Source organism: Bombus vosnesenskii, unplaced genomic scaffold (genome assembly GCF_011952255.1).
Source record: "Bombus vosnesenskii isolate JDL3184/JDL3185 unplaced genomic scaffold, Bvos_JDL3184-5_v1.1 scf7180000013447, whole genome shotgun sequence".
Lineage (NCBI taxonomy): Eukaryota > Metazoa > Arthropoda > Insecta > Hymenoptera > Apidae > Bombus > Bombus vosnesenskii.
Genome location: NW_022883057.1, coordinates 1 through 24002, shown reverse-complemented (window position 1 = coordinate 24002; position 24002 = coordinate 1). Strand labels below are relative to the sequence as shown.

General features: G+C 34.3%; 1 protein-coding gene and 1 long non-coding RNA gene across 2 annotated transcripts; both read right to left on the bottom strand.

Annotated features, from left to right (window-relative positions):
- Positions 1-4752: 4752 nt before the first annotated feature.
- On the bottom strand, positions 4753-7575 carry LOC117238302. Its single transcript, XR_004494167.1, has 3 exons — positions 6962-7575; positions 5081-5231; positions 4753-4918 (listed from the first exon to the last, which is right to left on the bottom strand). It is a non-coding gene; the product is annotated as an uncharacterized LOC117238302 (long non-coding RNA).
- Positions 7576-15389: 7814 nt separating this feature from the next.
- LOC117238301 (4-coumarate--CoA ligase 1-like) lies at positions 15390-23997 on the bottom strand (the record flags this gene model as incomplete). The annotated part of the gene is made up of 5 exons (XM_033503112.1): positions 15390-15523; positions 21070-21610; positions 22403-22697; positions 22883-23216; positions 23955-23997. Coding segments are annotated over 5 exons (1332 nt in total), but the record flags the coding sequence as incomplete, so codon positions are not given.
- Positions 23998-24002: the final 5 nt, after the last annotated feature.

Below are 24002 nucleotides of genomic sequence, written 5' to 3'. Positions count from 1 at the left end.
CGTTTTATTGTTAATTGTCCTCGCGTTATCTTTTCACTGAAATCCTACAAATTTCGAATTTAATTAAGTAATTATATTTTACAGAAAATATCCCATTTCGTTTCATCGCTTGATTTTCCGCTTTATCATTATTCGATATATCATATCGATATATCGTAGCTTTATTTCTGAAAACGTTACGCATACTATTTCAGTATCTATAGGAAATTGCATACAGCCTATACAGGAGCACGCGTACCTTGTTTATCAACTTGTAAAATAGAAAAGAGTTGCATATTTTCGAAAGAGCAGTTAGTGATAATGGTATTGTTTATTTTAAATCGTTGTCAAACCTTGATAACGTCGATAAGACTGATAATGAATCATCGAGAATAATGACTTTGTTTGAATAAGAATGATGAAATTGCTGTCGCCTAAGCTTTACGTGACAGTTAAGTTTAATTATAAGCTTAAAACGAAAAGTATTGAAAAGGCTGAAATTAAACTTGTAAATTTAACTAATTATATTCATTTAGTTGTAAGACTTGTTTTGCCTCTTTATGGTTGTCTCATTGTATACTTATAATTCTCGTCAATTATATTTGTATTTCTGCTATAAATATATTACATCCTTTGTATGACGCTGTTCACTAAACGCAATATTTACCAATCGTAATTGCCCGGTCATTTAACGGCTTGAGGTTGCCGCTTATTTAACAGCAGAGCATAAGTTCAACCAAGCTCAATTATCCACAATGCTATTTGTCGCATACCTAACATATCGACGTTCATAATATCACATCGACACAACATTAGCAATATGTCGGCACACTCTACGAAGAGAATAGGAGAGCAGAATCAGAATTTGGTATCGAAGAAACGAGTGTACGTTTGTTTATATTTACGAAAATCAAGATGATGATAAAACCAAATTATTTGGTGAAATAAAAGAGGTATTGAATATACATAAAAATCTGCAATGGAGAGCGATTGAATATGAATTTCACACGTCATACATACAGTCAATCATATCACGATGAACAAAAGTTTTATCGATATCATTATATAAAAATAAATATTGACGGATAAACTCCATTAATTTTTTCATTATTTATCATGCGGGAGACAAACAGTTATCGATTATCTGCGAATAACCATCTCTTTGTCGTCGTACGAGTATCGTACAACCGACTATCATACAACCGATCGTCACCTGATTGGCAAAATATTCATGACGAAAATGTCGCTTCTGTCGAGGGGACGCAGTATAAGACAAGGCGGGAATTGTGTCACAGTTTCAAACATAAGATTCGAGCCATCGAAATATGTCAGTGACACGAAACAGAATTTTTTAAACGGCTGATGTCGAATTATATGTTAAATTGCAGTTCTTGCACAAAAGAATCAAGAGAATCGAAGAAAATCATAGTTTTCGAAAGGGCACGTGTAAAATTTCAGTGCACAAGGCAAACAAGTGTGCAAAGTTCATTGAGATTGTGAGTTTCTTCGCAAGAAACGCGAAATACAAAAGTTTCTTAATCAATTCGGATATTGTTTCCAATACATGTATACATACATGCAATTATTTCCTCTCCTTTTTCGTTGTAATCTGTACTTTTACAACTCTGTATTTCATGATTCCTCAGAGCAATGAAAAATATAGATACTTATATTTACGAATTAATAAAATCTATTATTTATTTCAACTAAATTTAGAATGGCTTCTTTCGATATACGAAAGTAGGATGTAGAAAGTATGATAGTATAATAGTATCGATATTTACTACGTAAAATCACAGGTGATGGCCAAAATACACAGCTATTCCTTGCGATGACTATCTATACATATTGCTGTTCCAAATAATTATTAGGCAGTGATTGTGACAAAATGCTGGCGCTGATAACTAAAGGGGGTAAAAGGGTGAACCCGAAAACCGGCCAATAATTATTACACGACTCTACGAAGCGGTTATTGTCCTAAATTGGGGGTCGCTTTGCGAATAATGGCTCTGCTCGAGAGGTCATGTGAGCCTGACATTCCAGCATGTCAACAGCAACTATGCATCATCGGATGTCTGGCGCACGTAAACGCCTGTTCCCTTCCTACCTTGTTTCTCTCTCCTTCCTTTTCTCCAGTTTCTCTCTCGCCAACGGTTATGCTTTATCTTCCACCATCTATCTATTTCCCTCACTAGCTTTGCATCCCATTTTATTTCATCTTCGATCTTCTAGCCCCATTGCGGAAATCCTAAACCGAATCTCTTCTTTTCCCAGCATTATCTTTCTTGTTTTCTCTCGTTCCTAACAACTAATTCCTTCTCCGTTACTCGTCCTTCTTTGTCTCTCACTGCTTTACCTCTCTATTTTCCTTTTTTCCTTTTGGTCCTTTTTTCCACGTTATCTGTGCAATTCTATTTTTTTTCTTTTTTTGATATAAATAGTAAATCTTACCTGATCCTGATAATGTCCTGTGGTGACATTTTATAATACTTCGTATTCATCTCCGCTATTTTCTGATCCATACACGATTTGACACCTCTTCAATACCAAAGAAAAAGTTTTAAGTGGATAATAAATTCACGAAGAAAGAGGTTTGTTTTAACTTGCACAATTAGTTTTAAATTACCTAATAATAAATAAATAATACTGGACAATAATAAATTGTATATCGTAGATATGTATACTCTCCCTAGTTACGGATCGCAGATGTATGATTATTAGCTTTTTGTAATGCAAATACAACGCGGAATTTGCAAATTTGTTGAATTCTTTTCGAACTAATTTTCTATGCAAATATTCTTTATACGTTATAAAGACAAGTATAATATCGTAGCTAAAGGATATTCTATAGTATATTCTCTGCAGTTACTTATGTTGGAAAAATTATGTGACCTGGCAAAAAAATATGAGACCCATAAATGTTTCAAGAATCTGTCTGCCTGCACGTTTATAATTTTATACCTCTAAATCGTTTTCTGCGGAGAAAACAGAAAAATATTAAAGAACGCGTTAGAATCACATCTGTTGATATTGGCCAATAAATTATAAATAAGGCTACAATATTGTTCTACAATAAATGTAATTAAATTAATTACAATTAAATTTTATCATTTGTTCATTCTATTAAAAAATGTTAAGTATTGCCTTTAACGATTAGTTGTACACTAATGTATACATTTTACTAATTACGCTGTTACAAATCGGCTAAAGTGTTCCGATATTTATGTGTGTATGCGTGACTTTCTGAAGTGCAATCTTGTAAGAAAACGTTTTGGCACTTATCCTTTCTATTTTAATGATAGCTGATATCAATAATCACAAATAATATCAAAAATGCAACTGTATGTAACATAATTATGAATATAAACTTCAGGTCATAAAACTTTAATTTTAAAAAATTATAGCGAAATTCAATAGAAGAGTTTAATATCAGATTGTTTAATATTGTACCTATATTATTGCTGTATATAAATGTTATGAATGTTATTAACCAGAAAATTCACTATCATTTCTATGAATATACCATCACTTAATCCAAGAAATTTTAGGATACCGTGCACAGTGTACAGTTTAGTCACGTGCTGACACGGAAGGAAATCACGTCATGAATGAAAATGCATTAGTATTCAGCGACAACCTAATATCTGTCTAAAGTAAATATCTATACACACAAGTCTCACAAACCTGTATTTTAAATAAATCGAGTAAACAACAACTAGTCTGAACCGCAATGACATCTGACAGAATTTGGTAATCCTTTTCAACACAATGTTTACGAAATTGGTTATTCTATTAAATTTAATATGTAACAGATAATGTAAGAGCGAATGAAGATAGAGAATTGATTAAACTTTGATTTTGTTTGGAAATGATATAAAATTTATTTTAGTACTAGAATTTTACTGATTATTCGCGTGGCTTATGGGGTTCTAAAGGTTTCCGATTACCTTTCTTACAAACGACGCCAAACGATAATTTGTAGCAACCTATGCTCACTTAAACTAACTTAAACTTAAATTTATTTTAGAAACGTTTTACGTTTCTTTACCCTCGTAAAATGTATTCAAACGATCGTACGACGGCAAATTTCATACATGCTTCCAGATTTTTGGTTACCGATTTCTTTATTCTTTCATCTTGTGTTAGCAAAATATATAGTACTCCATCGCAATCTCAACTGCTATTTTTAACATATTCACCAATGTGAAATATTAACGATTACTTGCAAATAGATACTATTGTAGATAGATAGACGATATTCATCGTTCCTTTTCAATCAGGTGATCATTTATATGGTCACTTTCGCCTTCAAAACACGTGTATCATACAAAATCTCCTTTAATTTTCAACGGATGGTACGTTCATAGATATAATCACGTGCAAATTCGATCAAAAACCAAATATCGATAACGTCATAGCATTTTAACATATGCAGAAAACTACTTTCTTAATTGTTATACAGGGTGGTTGATAACTGGTGGTACAAGCGGAAAGGGGGTGATTCTACGTGAAAAAAGAAGTCGAAAATATAGAATAAAAATTTTTTTTGTAATTTTTTTTTTTTAATTTTTCCATCGGTACAACGATCTACAGTGAGATCCGTTATAACGAGACGCGATAAAGTGCACGCGTACCGAGCGAAGATTCAAAGTCGATTTTCTCGAAAACAAAGCCTCGAACGAAAAATTTTTATTTTATATTTTCGACTTCTTTCTTCGCGTAGAATCACCCCCTTTCCGCTTGTACCACCAGTTACCAACCACCCTGTATATTTGCACTCGCAGAAAAAATATTATCGTGAATATGTAGTTTACTTCGAATTATTCATCCTTTTCCTTCTTCACTTTTTCCTGATACTTGTCGTTTGGGAGAAGAACGCTGGAAACTGATAGCGTGATCACCCCGGGATGTATTTCATTTACTTTCACTACTTACGTTCCTGTGAAATGTCAAAATTTAGTATTGAATTCAAACATATAATATGCATGTATCTATGTATCTTTGAAACAGATATGTACGTGCATAAGCAATTTAGAACAAAGTAGATAGACATTTTTTGTTTGAAGCCAAATCGTAAGAGGAGAAACGAAAAGGTAATTACCTTTTTATTTCGTATTAATTAAATAACGGAAATAAAATGTATCCTCAAGTAATATTCCCAAATGTTAATATACAGAAATAAACTTTTAAACATTTCCTGCACACTCCTTCTTGACTTTAATTTTACCGGGTTTATAGATTCTTTGGAAATCCTGAAATAAGTAGTCTGCATCTAAATATTATGCAATAGGTATGTAATTGTTTGGGACAGGATACATAAGATATCGTTACAACACATAATATGAACGTGTAAATGTTTGTTTGTAAATTAAATTTTAAAGTTCTGAATGTTCTGGAATTTTCTGGTTCTGTTATCGATTAAACGCGTATTTGTAGGAGTCTCCGCCTGATATCGTATGTAAAGATTGCGTAAGAAAAATATTTAATTTTTTTAATCTATCTTTAATCTAAGAATAGAACTCTATTGAATGAAACAATGTAAGTAAAACACTTTGTACACATTGCATAACATAAACAAACATGTATAGCTCCATATATTTATATCGGCGGTTTTATAAATTATGCTAAAGACACGAATTAGCATGTCAGCGAACGGTAAATAGTTTCTTTATTTTCTATCGATACATCGTACAACCACTAATTTTACGACCACTAAATGCGTACAGGATGTGCATCAAAGTTGGAGGGAAACTTTGGGAACGTATAGTAATCATCGAAACAAGCGAGAAAGGTCTTGATAAATATGGATTAAAAAGCATTAGTTTCTGAGTTACGAGGTCAGTTTCTTGTCAGTAAGACACTATCTTTGACTGCATGTGCGCAATATGTCCTCTGTTCATTTAAACACACGCTTTGCCACATTTTCTCATAGAAGCACGCGCACGTTGAAACATTCCCGGCGTTTCTGTTATCTCTTGGCAACAATTTTCGATTCTTTGTACCTTTATACAGTATTATGCACTAGACGTCTCGTAACCCCGAAAGTGGCTTTTTAATGATGTTTGCACGCTTGTTTATGAAGACATTTTTGTTTGATTCGACGATATTTTTATTACATGCTGACAAAGTTCGGTATTGCCGGAGGAATTCCTCAATCTGTCAACTGCGGAGTTTGGCTTAAAAAATCCCTTACGGGGTGCGTAGTTGCAATCAAGCAATGACGAGTATACGCGTCGGACGCAGGGCAATTTATTATAAATTTTACGAAAAAGATGAAGCAAAACGAGGAAGAATTACTTTTTTTCAATAAAAAATTAACAATTCACTGTTGAAAAAGGTATTGCTATTAAAAACTCAAAAATTGCCAAAAAATAACAAAGTAAAATACACGAAACAATTCGTAAAATAGCCGATATACGCGGGAAAGTTCACAAATAGGGAGATGCATGAGGGAAAATAATCAACTCCATTTATAAAAAGCAATAAATTATACGGAGCATAACCGATAGATCAAAGATAATAATCAAATGATCAGACTATTTTTTATAAAATACGTAATAGGTTTACTGGAAGTATAAGGGAAATATACCAGTAAATGTAATTTATATTACCTTTTACTAAAATTTTGGGTTTTTATAGTAAATGGTAACTTTTTACTTCGCACGAATGCGAAGTATTCGCATCAAACACGCCGAAATATAGTTTTGGATTGACGTGTATACAGATCGACTGCGGTTAACTGGTTGTGAGAAGAGGTTACTCCTATTGCCAGTGTCACTCTTGACACAATCATAAAGATAAGCTGGCGTATTGGCGTAAAATTCACATATGCATATAAGATGATATTCTGTATATATATATATATATATATATATATGATATGACCCTAGTTATACTCATATAGTTATATATATATTCGTTTTGTCTGTACCTATTCCTTTTCGTACTATCATACTAGTTATAGGTATAATCATCTACTTACCAGTACACTACAGATTGGTAGTGTTAGCTTTAAAGAAGCTATTTCTGTGCAGTCGATGAATTCGAATTATAAAACATGTCATTTGCCAGGCTACAATGTCAAATAATCTCTTCATTCGTTTCACTTTGAACTCATTCGTATCCTTGCGGAAGTCGTACTATAGACACACTGGTAGGTATGTGTAACGTTCCAATAGATGTATGCAGCGTGCGCAGCAAGTGCAGGATCGAGCTAGCTGCATATCTCCAGCCTAGGAATTGGAGTGGATGGCGAACGTGGGTACAATAGTTCGCATTGTATTGGATCTCTCCGAGTGATAGGCACTGCCCCTCTGTGTTCCCTGGCGTCTATCTATTTCTGTCTGTCCCGTTCACTCTGTTTCACTCTTCCACGTGGTTCCCTGCCGTCTCCTTCCCACGCCTCGTTGCCTACTGTCGTATCTCATTTTACGAAGGCCTGGAGCGCGCGTTATTATGCGCGTTATGCCAGAGCCTCACTATTCTATCGCCATTGCGGCCAACTGCATCGCATCTGCCCGTTTTGTGCTCTTCCGGTTTCAGCTACGGCATCTGGCCCGCGCACTCTACTACCCACCAACTTTCGAAACCGTACAAACTCGTTGAACAAATCGATCCTTCCTATCCATTTCGATTATTATACGATGAAACTTCATCGTAAAACTTTCTTTGTTTCGTTCGTCGATAACTGTCTGTGAAAGAACTAAACATATTTCTCTGTCTATACATCTCCCGATAGAGAGATTTGCGATCAGTATGAAATCTCCGATTCTCCAACAAATACTATTTTTCCTGCACAAGCGTGTAAACATTTTTGAAACATAAATGTGTCGATATTTCTGAAGCAGTTGATAAATTTGAAGTAACGTTATATTTTTAAAAATATTGAAATTATTATTACTTTGATCGTTTTAGTTTATTTCACCCATGAAATTATTTCAGTTTCGAGATCTGAAGCGATCTTCGTTTCTTTTTAAATTGAACTATATGTTTCCGTTTAGCCAGATATATAGTCCATTTCGAAGCAACTTTGTTCACATATGTTAAAGTTCATTCGTAGAACGTTCTTGAAATTGTCCCTCATCTCCTGTATTTCGCACGTAATGAGGGGATGACCTTGGGCATCGATACAGTGATTTATTCTATCTCTAAACGCGATAGTGCCAACCTCGCGATAGTTGCTCAAATTATTGCCCTAATGCAAGCTTTCGTATTGCCGCATAAGAAGAGGAAATAGTATTTCCTTGACCAAGATCACCAGACTCGACATCTTTACACTTTTCCTCGTGGGGCTTTATAAAAGAGAAAGTTTATCGGGAAGAGATGTTTATTGTGTATTATTGATTAACCCATTTCAATTCTCGTTTGTAGGTGAGTATGATTTATGTAGGCAAAGTATGTATGTATCTTAAAAATCTGCAAATTAAGAAAGATAGAAAATATACATAGTTGTAGGATTCGTTAGTAATCCTAGAGGAACATTGACGCATCGTAGTTTAAATTCAGGGTAGCATGCTTCGCATTACAAAACACAGTTGGTGTGTTTCAGTTTCTCGTAGTTTTCAGCCTCGGAAGGTATATAAAGTAGATAGTTGTGCTCCAGTAACGATGCTTCCCAACGTTTAACGAAATACTGTGTCATAATAGATATTTTGATTAGGAAAGAAAATTAAAATTAAGGTGTGAAACTGAATCCGCTGTATTAAGAACAATTGGACTAATTGTAAGTAGTATTAGCTGGAAACTAGGTGGTATTCTATTTCATCTGTTGCTATTCACCATGTACAACTTAGCAATCTGTGTGCAGCGCGGGAGTGCTTAGTCTAGAAGTTTAATGCATTCCTACGACGTATTATTCTGTAGTGCGTAGTATACCTAATACGTTCTAATTTAATTAAAGATTTTAATAAGAGGCCTACAATGTGTAATCGTTGCGCATGTAAAACTCGCGTCAGCGATATCCGAAACCAGATACTGAATTATACGTAAGAAGAAGGTGTGCTTGAATTTTTTTTCCAAGTATTGCTACAGTTGATATTATTTTGCTTCGGATTAAATCATTCGTCATCATAAATCATCATAAATTTTTTTCTTAATTCTGAATAACGATAGATAGAAAATACGTACTATTTTATAATATAAGATAGAAACGTGTGATCAGAAACATAAGTTAGATAATTGTGAATAATATGAGTATTAGATATCGTATAATTATGATTCTTGACTTCTAATTTCAGCTGTGATAATGTCAGGACGGTTCAAGGAAGAATTTGTATTTGCCAAAAAAATCTTCAGACGTATCTCTTGGCATTTATTGCTTCCTTCTCAGGGAGATGTCTGTTGGTCGCGTGCCTTGTTGTTCTAATAATAGCCGTAACGCTATGCACACGAGACAAAGACCAATTGGTAGAAACCAAACCTATAGGTTCTGCTGGTCTCGAGTGAACGGTTTCGAGAGCGATCGGCACATCTCGGGTTTTGTTCCGACAATTGAACGACTATCGTAGAACCTGGATGAGCTTCATGAGCACACATACACACACATATACGAATATGTAGGTACAAATATACATATACAGGGTGTCCCATGTAACACTTACCGCGATTTTTCAAACACTTCCGGTGATCTAACGAAAAAGTGCTTGGGAACAAAAGTTGATCGGTACTTAGTTGGCTATAAATTGCAATATAATAGAATAGTTTCCAAAAACTTTGTTTTCCCGTAACTAGTTCATCTTCTTTTTCTTTCAGTAGCATTACATATTTTTGATTTTATAGTGTGGTAGCTCGTCCCGAGAAGAGTTCGATTACTTGGTGGACTGTGGGAAAATTGAAACGTGTAACAATCTTATTTAAAATATATCGAAATAGCTCATACATATACGCGCAAACGAAGAGCAGCCGTTTTCCGAATCAGCCGAGACCAATAAAATAGACAGAACGAATGACAAAGAGCAAGAGAACAAAGCTATCACCACCGTCACTCGAAGCTGAGTCATCTAAACATTCGAAAACGATGAGTCGTGCAACTAGCGGAAATTGGAATCTTTATATTTTAAAAAAGGATGAATTTTATTACAACACGATACTGTTATTATGACAAATGGAAGAGCTCATTTACCGATGGAAAAATTAGCGATTATGTTGAGTAAATTTCAACTTAAATACTCTTCATCAGTCTTAGGAATAACGAGGTGAAATTCCTCGGCTGATCTGCTGTGACCGTTATTATTTAACATAAAGTAGACCGATGGAGTCTGCGGTTGAATCCATCCATTAATCAAAAAGATTTTAGCGCTTCAAAAAGATGTCGCATTTCTCCTTATTAGAAAAAGGTAAACGGGGTGTAATTTAATTTCTTGTCAACCAATCATTCATCGGCTTCCAGCAATGGCTTTAGTTTCGTGCTCATTCGTACTCGTTACTTATTTTACCAATTCGAGTTGAATTCGGGAAAATTCAATTAGAACTTGTCACGAATTCGTTAATATCGATTTCACGGACTTGAAAGGTTCGATATTAACGGGACTTCACCGTACTAACTTTCTGATTTAAACATAAATTTCATTTTCTATTAAAGCGTTTACTATTACCTATTTTATATAAACTACGATAGCACGCGTTAAATTAACGTTGCATGGCCGATACTGGCTTGGCCTTCCTTCCTGGCTGGTCCTTCTATGTGAAATCATGTCAACAGAAATATCGAATCTTTTATTTGACTTGTACCATGGTGAGAGTTCGACAACAATTTAAGTGACTCGTACGACTTATACGGCGAATTTAGATGGATTCTTCCGCCTACCTATTAGTTGTAAAGGAAAGTTAATTAGTAACGATGAAAAATATATGGTCCCTTTGTAGAAAAAAAAATCTTCCGAGGTATGAGAACTTTTATCATAGTTCATTGGTTGCACATTAAATGTAATTTTCTCATTAATTACTTTTTTAATCTAGGGGGAGTTAGTACAGAGAAAAGATGGAGAAAAGTTTGTCAATACTTTCTTAATTCTCTCCCGAAGCTTTACTAAAGATGTTTACAATTTACTGTAAATTCATGGCTCTATTATTCGAAAAGATGTTCTTAGGTAATACGATATCTAAGATTGAAAAAAAGAAAAAATGTCAGACAAATGTTGTCAGTTAAATAAATGGAAATAATGAAACTTTAATATAAATAGATTCTAGCTGCCAGAGAATTCGGAAATGTGTAGCGCTATATTGCTTTATAGGCAGTTTTTTTATGTTTAGAGTATAAAATTTGGCTTCAAATTAGATGTAGCGTTATTAATTTGAATACGTAATTCGACAATAAATTGACGTAAAATTTTTGTTAAAAAACACGTACATCGTGTCAGTATAATTAAAAAGGACATATTTTTTCGAAACATTTTTTATATGATACCATAAATGTAATTGGAACAGGAGGATCAATTAATTCTTGCTCTATATCTCTTTCATGACTTTTACAGTATGGTAACTTATCTGATTTTTGTTCTCGTAAAGCTAGTACATGCTTTGAATATATTAAAACAGTTTAATTAAAATTATTAAAACAGTAAGAATTTATAAAAATTAATGACAGAAAATTGTCCTTACTTTATCGTAATAACTTCCTTTGCATGATATTTTTTATGAAGTAATCGAAGAAACTATTATATTTCTAGATACTTTTATATAAAAATAAAGTTTTTCATCGACAATGATCATGAATAGTATACATTTTACAAATTTTCTACTCTTCTAAATATACTTTCTGACAAACGTTGCAGGTTTTATTACAATATCTGTTTTCGAACTTACGTATTTTTACGTCCACGATAAATTCGAAATTAAGAATAAAATGCAAGATAAAATTTGAATTTTAAAGAGAGTTATTATACTAGAAAATAATAAAAACTACAAAATGTGTAATTATTGGATATGTTCGTTGTAGAAATTTGTATTTGTAGATATTAATATCGATAAGTGTAGTTTTTACTGATGGCCTCGTGCGAACTATCAGTCCACTTGGGAATTAGAAAGCATGACCGACATAACTCCATGATAGTGAAATTCTATCGGTAGAAGGTATCGTGAAAAATGGAATTATCCGGAAACCATGCTAGCTGGCAAATGGAAAGGGAGTTAAGCGGCCTTCGTCCAGCAAATAATTGATGCACGTCAATTAGATTTGTCAGGGTGATCGTTGCAATGAAATTAACAGGAACACCAGCCATAGACACGTACATGTACAATGTACATACTGGTGATAGATATATACATGCAGACTGTTTTACGTACAAGGTGTATTTCGAATCAGTTGATACTGAATTCGATATGTTTGTTAGACAAGCTTCTAATAAGTTTTTAGGATATACAATATACTTATTTCAATGTGGAGTAATACCATTTTTCCCATATATTTTCAATATATTGAAAAGGGCCACATAATAAGTAAACTATCGCAAAAAAAGTGTCGCAAATAATTGCAAATACTTTTAATTCTACCTTAAAACCACCAAAACCTAACGTTAATCTAGCATAAACTGCATGAAATTATTAGCGAGTAATAGAAATTAAACTAGAAATAAATCTAATCCTGAACCAAACATCATGATGAATTCTTTTTTCTTTGTTATTTGATTATTTTATTAATAAACCTTAAATTAAATTTCTCTATTTACTTGTTACTACGTACCTTCTACTTAATTTACGTCTATATAGTTATTTTTAGGCTTGGTTTAGATTTAGCATTAATAATATGGAAATTGAATTAAATAGTCCTTATCTATACTTCTATACCAACTTGTAAATCTTACACTAAATTTGAAGTTCTGGCACGGTTAAGTATTAGAGGTAAGTATAAAATTTCATCAAAAGAGTCATATGTTTCGATTGTGGAGTTAAAAGAAAAGAACGAGTCGGTTGTCTTGATACTTATGGGAAAAAATTGTAAATATTATACGATAACAGTAAATGTAAAATATATATAATAATATAATGAATAAAATAGAAATATAGATTATACGTTTTTATTTCTTAAAAAACAATTTCACTTTTTCGCTTTATAAACCAACAAGTAATAGCGATCTTTATTTTACGAGTTCGTATTCAGTGCAGAAATTTTACATATTTTTCTGTTTCGGGAATGTTTCGTATTCATTCGTGCTTCCATACTCTTATATACAATTAGTAATTAAAACCTGCACCGTGTTTCGTACTATGTATATATTTAACATTGGAAATTGAAACGGCTAGATATATGTTTGTTTTCCTATTAATAATAGAGTTTAGAAATTTCTTGACACGACATAGTATCCATCTCAATTACAAATAAATAAATCAGGATAGTAGTATTATAAAATCGAATACGTGATAATACAAAAATAAATATGCGTCCATTACAAAGCTATATAGGGTTGATGATAAAATGGAACGAAGACATTGAAATTCATACGTTTAGCGAGAGAACTCGTAAAAATTGTTGAGTTATTTAAATAGGTCAACGAAAATTTATGGAACACCCTGTGTAGACGTACACACATAGCCATGTAGATAGGTGGTCTCACCGTAGAGTCGGTGGCGTGAAATTTAAATTTTTCCAATACCGGATACCACTAATTCCGTTGATCCGGTAAAACTGCTAGAAATTCCTATCGCACTTTCTCGTTAACGAAGATAACGCGATCGTTCTGACTGCTCCGCTAAGAGAACGGCCAATTATCGGTCTACTTATCGATGATAGCCTTCACATCGCGTTAATCCTCTTCTTCTTTTTAGTTCTCAATCCCTTTCATTCATCAAAGAATCGAAAGACTTTGTTCTGTTACTGTTCGTTGAAAGTATAGTGCAAAGAAACCAAAAGTACTCTTGCGAAGTTGAACTCGCGTGAAATATCATTGAAGCAGGTTATTTTTTTACTTCACTTTAAAGCGCAAAGATTCGTTAAATGATACATGAATGAGCTACAGGAGTCTGAATAATCAAGAGTTACGTTACAAAATATCATCTATATACATGCTATTAGAATAATTTCATCGGTTAAACAGTCTCTGATTTAGCAGTAGGAATTAGTAAAGTAATTTCATTCGTTGCTTAGTGACAAAATGAAAAAGCATGTCATGTTCTATCCTTTTCTGTACAATAATATTAATGTTTCACTTTATTTCGCTTTGTACTTCTGTAATTTGGAAGCGACACTTTAATATCCAAATTAGGATAAGAGTGGCGAATAGCTCGTTACAGATAAGAAATATCTTTCTCCACCTCCGTTCTTGAAACTTCTCCAGAAAACACTGAGGAAACAGAAGAGTCTCTTAGTTTAAATACCCCTTACCAAAAGCGATGTAGGAGACGCAGCTGCAATTGAGTCAACCATCATGAGGACCGAAGAGCGCCGTTCGCCAGAAATTTTCAAAGAATTCACTTTCTTCTATATGTACACGCATGTGGTAAAAAATAAACTCCTGATCTAGGCCGTCATAATATTTTCGGACCTTCATGGTGTATAGGCAACCGAGGAATCGCGACCCTCGGACACAACGTCACGAGAAGTGACTATGTAACTTGGTCGCGTTTGTTAAGAAACGGTATAGTGAGATCGGGTTGAAGTTTTCCTCCTAGTCAATAATTAACTTTACGGGATAATCCGCGATCGGCTTCAATTCTGTTCGGCATTGCTTCTATACTGGTCTTAGCCCCGGCCCATTGACAGAGCGTCAAAATCGAGCAACCAAACTATAAGCCAACACATTGATACACTCATTTATTCGCGACAAATACACCTGTAACAACCTTTTCATTACAATATATTGCTATTATTTTTATATTATTTTTATATATTATTATATATTTGAGTTGAATTATTTAAACGCTAACATTCAAGCCTATTATGCTCGTTCCGCGTCTTAGCATCCAAAAGAAATTTTTGCAACCAAGTGGCTGCCCGATTTTGTATCGGATCCATGCATGGAAACCAAACCCCTCCTGCGGCTCTCTGATTTCGCGTCAGCTTCGTTTCTTTCTGCTTTAAACTCCTGACGGCTTGCCGACTTCGCTTCAGGTCCGTTCATGAAGTTTTAACCTCCTGCGGCTTCCTGACCTAACGCCAGGTTCACCCGCATGAGTATCTATCCTAGAGGTTATCTGACTTCGTATCAGGTTCGTTCTCGTAAACAATAATCCCCGCCCTTCTCTCACGCTGCTCGGACGCTGCTCCCGTCACAAACGTATGCTTGTAACGACACTACTAAAGTGCACACGTATGTCTGATGTATCCGGATTGGTAAGCAAAATATGGTCTACAATTTATTCACGGATTATGTTGGACAGGTACATTTTATATATTCAAATAGGCGATTAAATAAAACACTTAGTTGAATGCGTGTGTGTATACAGAAGTTGTGTATTTAGTACATATATTTCGAGTAATTCAAAAAATTGATTCATAATTTAGTTGCGATATTAATCAATTCTCTTCGTATAATTTTTCCCGATGTTGTTTTGGGTATATGCTCGACAAATTTTACACCGCCTCTCAGCCATTTTTGTGGTGACAGATTTTCTGCAAGGTTCATAACAAAAAAAAAATTAATTTAAATACATAATTAATCGATAAATGAAAGAAACTACAATTAATATATACATAATTAATTTGACAGTTTCAGCAGTTTGTCAGATATTTATAAAACATATGTACACTGAATTTTTCTCCTTTGTATTTTATCTGTTTTACATTATTCTATTTAAAGCTCATAGTAGTTATTTCACAAAAAAGAAAAGAACAATCTGCAAAGGTGCGTTCTATTATTTGGGTGATGTCACTGTCACTGTTTACAAATAGCAAGTTAGATAGAAACCGCCCTTAGTAATTATCGTCAGCAAACATAACGTTAATACGATCAAATCGTATTCGAAGCTTAGTGTCTTTTACGTATGTGACTAATTTCAAAATTGATTCCCTCGAAACGGCAGTCTCGGACGAAAAAATTGTATTGCAAAATTTATCTTACTTTTTCGCATAGAATTAGCTTAAGCAAATTGTTATCTATTAACTTATTTTATTGTATTATTTATTAGTTAATTCATTTAATTGTTACATGTATAAGCATGACGATAAAACTTTAATGTAAATATGAAACTTATGAAACTTGAAAATTTCATTATACAAAAATTATTACGCCCAGAATAATTGTTTTCGGTTAATTAGTTGACCGACCTTTGATCGTTATATTTTTTAAGTAATATCATTACGTATGGAGCGTAATACAACGTTTTGAAAATGCTATCGAGATTCTACTGACAAAACTATTTATCTCGTTAAAATTGTTAGGGAAGTGATACATTTACACTGTACATGAGAGTGTGTGTGTAAGGGCCAGAGGGCGTCAAGGTCTTAGTGGAGACAAAAGACTGTTGCCAGATGTTAGAAGAATCTAGGATAGTCGGTTGGCGACCAGCGTGCGTGCAAGACGTTCTTCAGAGTGGAATATAGATGTATAACTGTTGTGTGGGAAATATAGTCAATTATTTGTATTCCCAAATCCTCCAATTTCCTTAACATGGTAGCAGAGCGTGGTTACTAGTTTTGCAAGATATTTAGTGCGTGGTTACGATCTTGCGAGTGAGTTTTCAGTAAAGAAAAAAAAAAACTTTCAGAGAAAAAAATATACTTCGAGCACGTAGGAACGCTTGAGTAAGAAAAGACAAAAAAAGAAGAATCAATTAAAATGGAGAGATCGGAAATCATGATACCTATATTCGATGGTGAAGATTATGAAATGTGGAAGCAAAGAATCACGATGTTTCTCAAATATAAGGAATGCGAGGTTGTTACAACTAGAATGAAGAACGAAAGAGACGATGAAGACTGGGACAAAAAGGATTTGAAGGCAATTAATATAATTTATAGTGCAATATCGAACAGACAATTGGAGTATGTTAGGGAAGGAAAAACGGCGTATGATATAATAAAAAGGTTCGATGAAATGTACTTGAAAGAGTCGACGGCACTGCAGATCGTATGCAGAAGGAGATTGGAAAACATAAGACTGGAGAACTACAGTGATTCAGCATCATTCTTTAACGACTTTGAAAAATTAATCAATGAATTAAAAAGTGCGGGCGCACAAGTAAGTGAGAGGGAAAAGCTGAATTACATGCTGAATACGTTACCCGAAGAATACAGCTACATAGCGGACATAATAGACGCATTGAAAGAAGAGGATCAAACGGTAGCGTATGTAAAAAATAAAATAGAGATAGCAGAGAAGAAAAATAAATCCAATCGAGGAGAAAGGCAAACCAACGCCTTTTCTGCAAAAAAGGAAGGATGCTTCAGATGTGGAAGATTAGGACACTTTGCGAGAGAGTGTCAAAATGGCGTCCAAGCGGGAAGCAGTAACGGCTATTGGCATGGGCCAACACGTGGTCGAAACAGAGGAAGAGGGAACAAAGGCAATACGAGCAGAGGACGTGGAAACTTTCATCGTCAATCAACAACCGGCACGGGCGAGCATGGAAACTCAAGAGCAGGCATATGGACAGCAACGGCGCACGCAGCAAACAGCAGTGAGACGAATGAAATAAGTAAGAACGAAATAGTGTGGTTATTAGATAGCGGTTGTACCGATCACATAATTAATAATATAAATTATTTCGATAAATCTATCGACCTAAAAGAACCGGTAAATATATATTTAGGCGATAATAGACCGATAAAAGCGACAAAAGTTGGGAATGTTATAAGTTATTTTGAAGCATTCGGAAAACAAAATGAAATAAATATGAGGAAAGTATTTTACGCGAAAGAAATGTCCGCAAATTTGATTAGTTTAGGTAAACTAACAGACAATAAGAATACGGTTATTTCCAAAGGAAATATTGCGAAAGTAATAGATGAGGATAATAAACTTACAGCTGTAGCGTTCAAAGAGAATGGGACATATAGAATAAAAAGTATATTGAAAGGGAAGAAGCACTTAGTAAACAGCGCCGAACGTAGTGGTATGAGTAAAAAGGAAAGATGGCATAGGATGCTAGGACACGTAAATTTTAAATATTTAGAGATTTTGGGTAAAGAGCAGCTAGTGACTGGCATACCGAATGAATTTGAAAAGGAACTTTTGAAATGTAGGGTGTGTATAGAAAGCAAAATGCATAACTTACCTTTCAAAAATAATCGAACTAAGGCTAGGGAAATAATGGAAATTATTCATACGGACGTATGTGGTCCCTTTAAGACCACCGGATTCAATGGAGAAAAATATTTCATTTCATTTATCGATGATTATAGTAAAATAGCTAGGATCTATTGTATAAAATCAAAAGATGAGGTCTTTGATTCTTTCGTACAGTTCGTAAATGAAGCCGAAAATTTAACGGGCAAGAGGTTAAAAATATTAAGATGCGATAATGGTAAAGAATATTTAAATAATCGAATTTATAAATTTGCTAGGGATAAAGGTATAAGAATAAATAATTGCCCAACATACGTACATGAATTAAACGGGACAGCGGAAAGGTATAATAGAACAGTGATGGACATGGCGCGTTGCCTGTTAGCGGAAGCGAAAGTACATAAAAGGTACTGGCCGGAAATAGTTTGTACAGCGGCATACTTGAAAAATCGAATATTAGCGAATACTATAGAAAGAAAGACACCTTTTGAAATATTCTTCGGGAAAAAACCAAGTGTTAAAAATCTACATCTATATGGAAGTAAAGTTTTTGTAAGAAGGCCAGAACAAAAAAGAGTTTCCAAATGGGACAAGAAGGCAGATATGGGAATTCTATTAGGATATAGTGAAGTAGGATACAGAGTCTTATTAGGTGGGAAAATAACAATAGCTAGACATGTAGAGGTCATAGAGACAGACACTAAATGTATCGGTTTTGAGGAAAATTCATCAGAGGCAGATAGAAATGATAGCGAAGATAACTATTCATTGGTCGGTATGGATAAGGAAGAGTTAGAAGGTAGGAAAGATGAAAATAATAGTAGTATTGAAAGCTCAAACACTCCTAGGAGATCTACACGTATTAAGAAAACTCCAGTAAGGTATCCAGAAAAGGAAAATATTTGCGAGATGCATGCAAATTATTGTAAAGTAGATATCCCTCGTACATTTGAGGAGGCGATTTGTTGCGAAAATAATGAAGTTTGGAAACAGGCTATGGATAAGGAAATAGAATGTCTCTATAAGAATAAAACTTGGAAATTGGTAGAAAGGGTAAAAGGCAAAGAAGTATTAGATGTAAAATGGGTTTACACGAAAAAATCAGAGGACAGGTATAAGGCTAGATTAGTGGTAAGGGGATTTCAACAAAGAAACGTAGCCGATGACATATATTCTCCAGTGGCGAGTAATCAGACCTTTAAGATATTGCTATCATATTGTTGTCAAAATGGATTAATAATTGAGCAAATGGATGTAGAAACTGCCTTTTTAAATGGTGAAGTAAGCTCGGAGGTATATGTAAATCAACCAAAGGAATATGCGGACGGAACGAATAGAGTTTGTAAATTATCGAAAGCGCTTTATGGGTTGAAAGAAAGTCCGAGGGACTGGTATGAGTGTTTTGATAAGTATGTGACGAGATTAGGTTTTAAGAAGAACAATATAGAGCTGTGCCTATATACTTATGGAGTGGGAGAAAATGTTGTTTATTTGTTAATATACGTAGACGATTTGTTGATTTGTAGTAAAAACAAAGGGAAGATACAAAGTGTAAAAAAATTATTAACTGATAAATTTGAAATGAAAGATTTAGGTGAAGTAAAAGAATATCTTGGAATAAATATAGAGTATGATTATTTAAAAAATGAAATGAGATTAAGCCAAAAGAAATACATAGAATCATTAGCAAACAAATATAAATTACATAACAGCAAATTGTACTGTACACCTATGGAGACCAACTTAAAAATTGAAAAAGCTGAGATAAATAGAGAGGACATTGGATACAAGAATTTAATTGGCGCATTGCTGTATATTAGTGTAAATACCAGACCCGATATAAGTTATAGTGTGAATTATCTGAGTAGATTTCAAGATTGTTGTAACGAGACACATTTTAAATATGCCTTGCGAATATTGAAATATTTGTACCGGACTAGAGATTTAGGGCTACATTATAAAAGAAATGAAAAGTGCGAAACGATAGATTGTTATGTGGACGCTGATTGGGCAGGAGATCATATAGATAGGAAATCGACTTCTGGGTATGTAATTAGATTGTATGGAAATGTAATTGGATGGAAGTCTAAAAAACAAAGGTGTGTGACAAAAGCCTCGACGTATGCAGAGTATGTTGCTCTATCGGAAGTGGTGAGCGAAGTAATGACTATCAGAGAACTAATGAAAATCTTCGATGTAAATGTAGACGATAACCCTGTAAAAATCTATGAGGATAACTCTGGAGTAATGAGTATAGCAAAATACGGAACTTTTACAAAAAATTCTAAACACAACGAAGTTCATTACCACTACGTTCACGAGTACGTAAAGGAAAATAAGATAAACATAATAAAAGTAAGTACAGAAGAAAACACTGCGGATATTTTTACGAAGGCACTGTGTAGAGAGAAATTTGAAAGGTTTAGGTCATGGATGAATGTAAAATAAGAGAAATGTAAATAAAGCGATAAATGTTAAATATTTTGTTAATTCGACAAGTATGTAAATAAAATTAAGTGTACAGTATAAATGTAAGGAGGCGTGTTAGGGAAGTGATACATTTACACTGTACATGAGAGTGTGTGTGTAAGGGCCAGAGGGCGTCAAGGTCTTAGTGGAGACAAAAGACTGTTGCCAGATGTTAGAAGAATCTAGGATAGTCGGTTGGCGACAAGCGTGCGTGCAAGACGTTCTTCAGCGTGTAATATAGATGTACAACTGTTGTGTGGGAAATATAGTCAATTATTTGTATTCCCAAATCCTCCAATTTCCTTAACAAAAATTTCTTTTAACGAGAAGCGGTTCTCTTGCATGTTGCATGTAGAACCGTAAAACCGGTAAAATTGACGGTTGTTGTTTACGGGATGTCCTTTGTGCGCTTAATGATAACGACGAATCTGTACATAAACAGTAAGAAGAGAAACAATCTTACCATTAGCGAAATCCGCGATTTCTTTCGCCGATATAGTTTTCTCAGGTTGTCTGACTACCAGAGCCATTGGTACCTCTCCGCTGAGTTTGTCCGGTTTACCCGCGACTGCTACATCCTTAACGCTTGGATGCGACAATATTACTGCTTCGATCTCAGATGGTGAAACTTGAAAACCTTTATATTTAATAACTTCTTTTATACGTCCTGTAATGTATAGCGATCCTTCTTCATCAAAATATCCTAGATCACCAGTGTGTAACCAATTCTCCTTATCGATTGTTTCTGCAGTGGTTTTAGGGTTTTTAAAATATCCCAACATTACTTGATCACCTGTGAAACAAACTTCCCCAATTTTTCTTGCGACCAGGGTCTCGCCCGTTTCTACATTTACCACTTTGCACTTAAAGCCAGGCAGTATTGGACCTATGGAGTTATCATTGCTCGTCCTATCGCTCATGTTTGATAGTATTGATAATTCCGTCATACCGTAACCATTTCGAATAGCTTTCAGTTTTGTACGTTGCTTCACTTCGTCTGCTACCTGAAAGAGATACGTATCGAATATATTTTCCTCTATGAAGGGTGCTTTTATTGAAACTTGTTGACACATTTGTCGTTAACTATCACGTTAGATTAAATTAATATATTGTCGTGAGGAATCCAATATCCTTTCAAATTTTATTAGTAACCGATATCTCATCCACCTCACGACCGACTTTCACGATTTTGAAATAAGCTGTAGAAATTAACGTTTCAAGCCGCTTTTTCCTACGCGTGTAACCGCCGCTCGTTCTTAGTTTTCGAGGTGTTAGCAAAGAGCTGTCGACAAAACGTACATATATATTGCGAATTCTGCCTATAATTGTGCGTCCGTAACGACGTATGTGTCAAGGTTGATTGCTGAAAGCAACCCTAATTCTTAGATTTTTTTAATATATAATTTATATGCAGATAAGAATTTGATCTGGGTTTGGCGTCGTTTAAACCCGATCGCCGCGCTGTAGATCGACCGGTAACCAAAACTGACGAATATTCTGCTACGGACGCACAACTGACATAGACGGAATTCGATGGGAACAGAGGAAAAATGTTTAATTTCTACAAAGTATGTAAAAATCATTGAAATCGGCGATGGGGTAACACATCGATTGTTTCGCCAATTATAAATAGGAATGTCGATCTGTATCGTTAATGTTTTTGGTTAATTCTGCACATCGAGAGAAGGAAGATGTACAAAGAGGAATTTACTTTTGTACCTTAATATCGAGCGCATAGGCTTCTGCATGTTGCGAATAATCTTCTCAATTTTAATAAGTTTGGACGAAAAACTTACATCCGGCGGAAGCGTTGCCGCACCGGAAACGATCTCTCTCACGCTGCTAAAATCGCAATTTGGCACCATTGGATGCTTCGCAGGACCAATTAAAACTGGAGGGACCAAAGGTATATGCGTAATTCTGTATTTTTCTACGGAACTGAGTAACGTTTCTATCTCGAAATTTCGCATTATGTACACAGCTGCACCGCAACTTATTGCCGTATTCATCATTCCGAACGCATAACCGCGAAATAATGGCAAGAAAACTAGTATTCGGTCTCCACGTCGATTGTCCATTGATCCTGGGGCACTTCGATTAAGAACAAAATGCAATTGAATCGAATATTTATAATTTCAACTAGAATGATAAGAGTTAAGAAGCACAACAATAGAGAAAATATTATATAGTTGATTTGAATAAAGAATAAATCACGAAATATATGTGTGGTCCGAGATCAACCGGATACATTGTGTATATTAATTTAATATCTTTACCTTAGAGTTTGGATGAAAAGTAACAAATTTCGATGAGACAACATTACTCCTTTTGGAAGGCCTGTTGTACCGCTAGAACATAAAATGGCTGCCATTCTTTTCCTGTTATTATCTATCTGCACCGGTGAAGACGCATAGGGATCCGTGATACTTTGATATTTTTCCAAAACCTTGTCTAAGGTTATTATATTTCCATCAAGAGGCTCATCATCCAATTCGATTAATTTCATATTCCAGCTTACAGTAGATGCAATTTTCGCCAAAATGTTTTCAGTGCGTCGCGATACAAACAACACCCGTGGCTGATAAATTTCCAGCATGTGCGTAAATTCTCCTACGTAAAAAATTGCATTAGATATGATTAAATAACGCATATGCTGCATCGCGTAACTTAACCACTCCGGGCAACAAGGTGACAGTTTTACAAAAGATCTAGAAATATTCGAAAAGCCTTACAAAAGCTATTTCCGATATCCGTCTCCGCAAGGAGAGGCTTTTTCGTAGAATGTTTACTCTCAGAAGATATTCGGAGTAGTTAAATACAATTTAATCGTATACGATTAAAAATTAGTATTGTTTGTATCTCTAAAAGGTGACGGAGTAACGAATATTGAGAATATAAGTGATTATTAATTTCCGCACCTATATACACAATATTTAACAATTTAATATTAACAATTATTGTTTACACTACATTATAAAAATTGGTGTTAGAGTAAGTACTGTTTCTAGACTTTTATTGTTAATTCTGCAAATGTAATGTAAATAAATTTAGTCTTTAATTAAAGTATCTAATTTATGATCTCTGTTTCTAGTAGTTGTAAAATTCTATAATAAACTCGAGGCAAATAATAAAGTCGAGGCTCGATTTCATTAACTTATATATGGCATAATCAGTGGAGTTATCAGAAACATGCAAGTTTCCAAAAAAGAAGAGCAAATTTTTCTTTCCACTTTTTACGTTCTGCCTTCGTTAAACTTCTATAATATTAAACACGCACGTACTTTTAATTAAATTAATTTCTTTGTTATTATAAAATAATTCGTAAAAGCTGCTTGGAGAATATCTTACTTTCTGTATATGCCGGATTCAACGGTGCAAATGTAGCTCCGATAAATA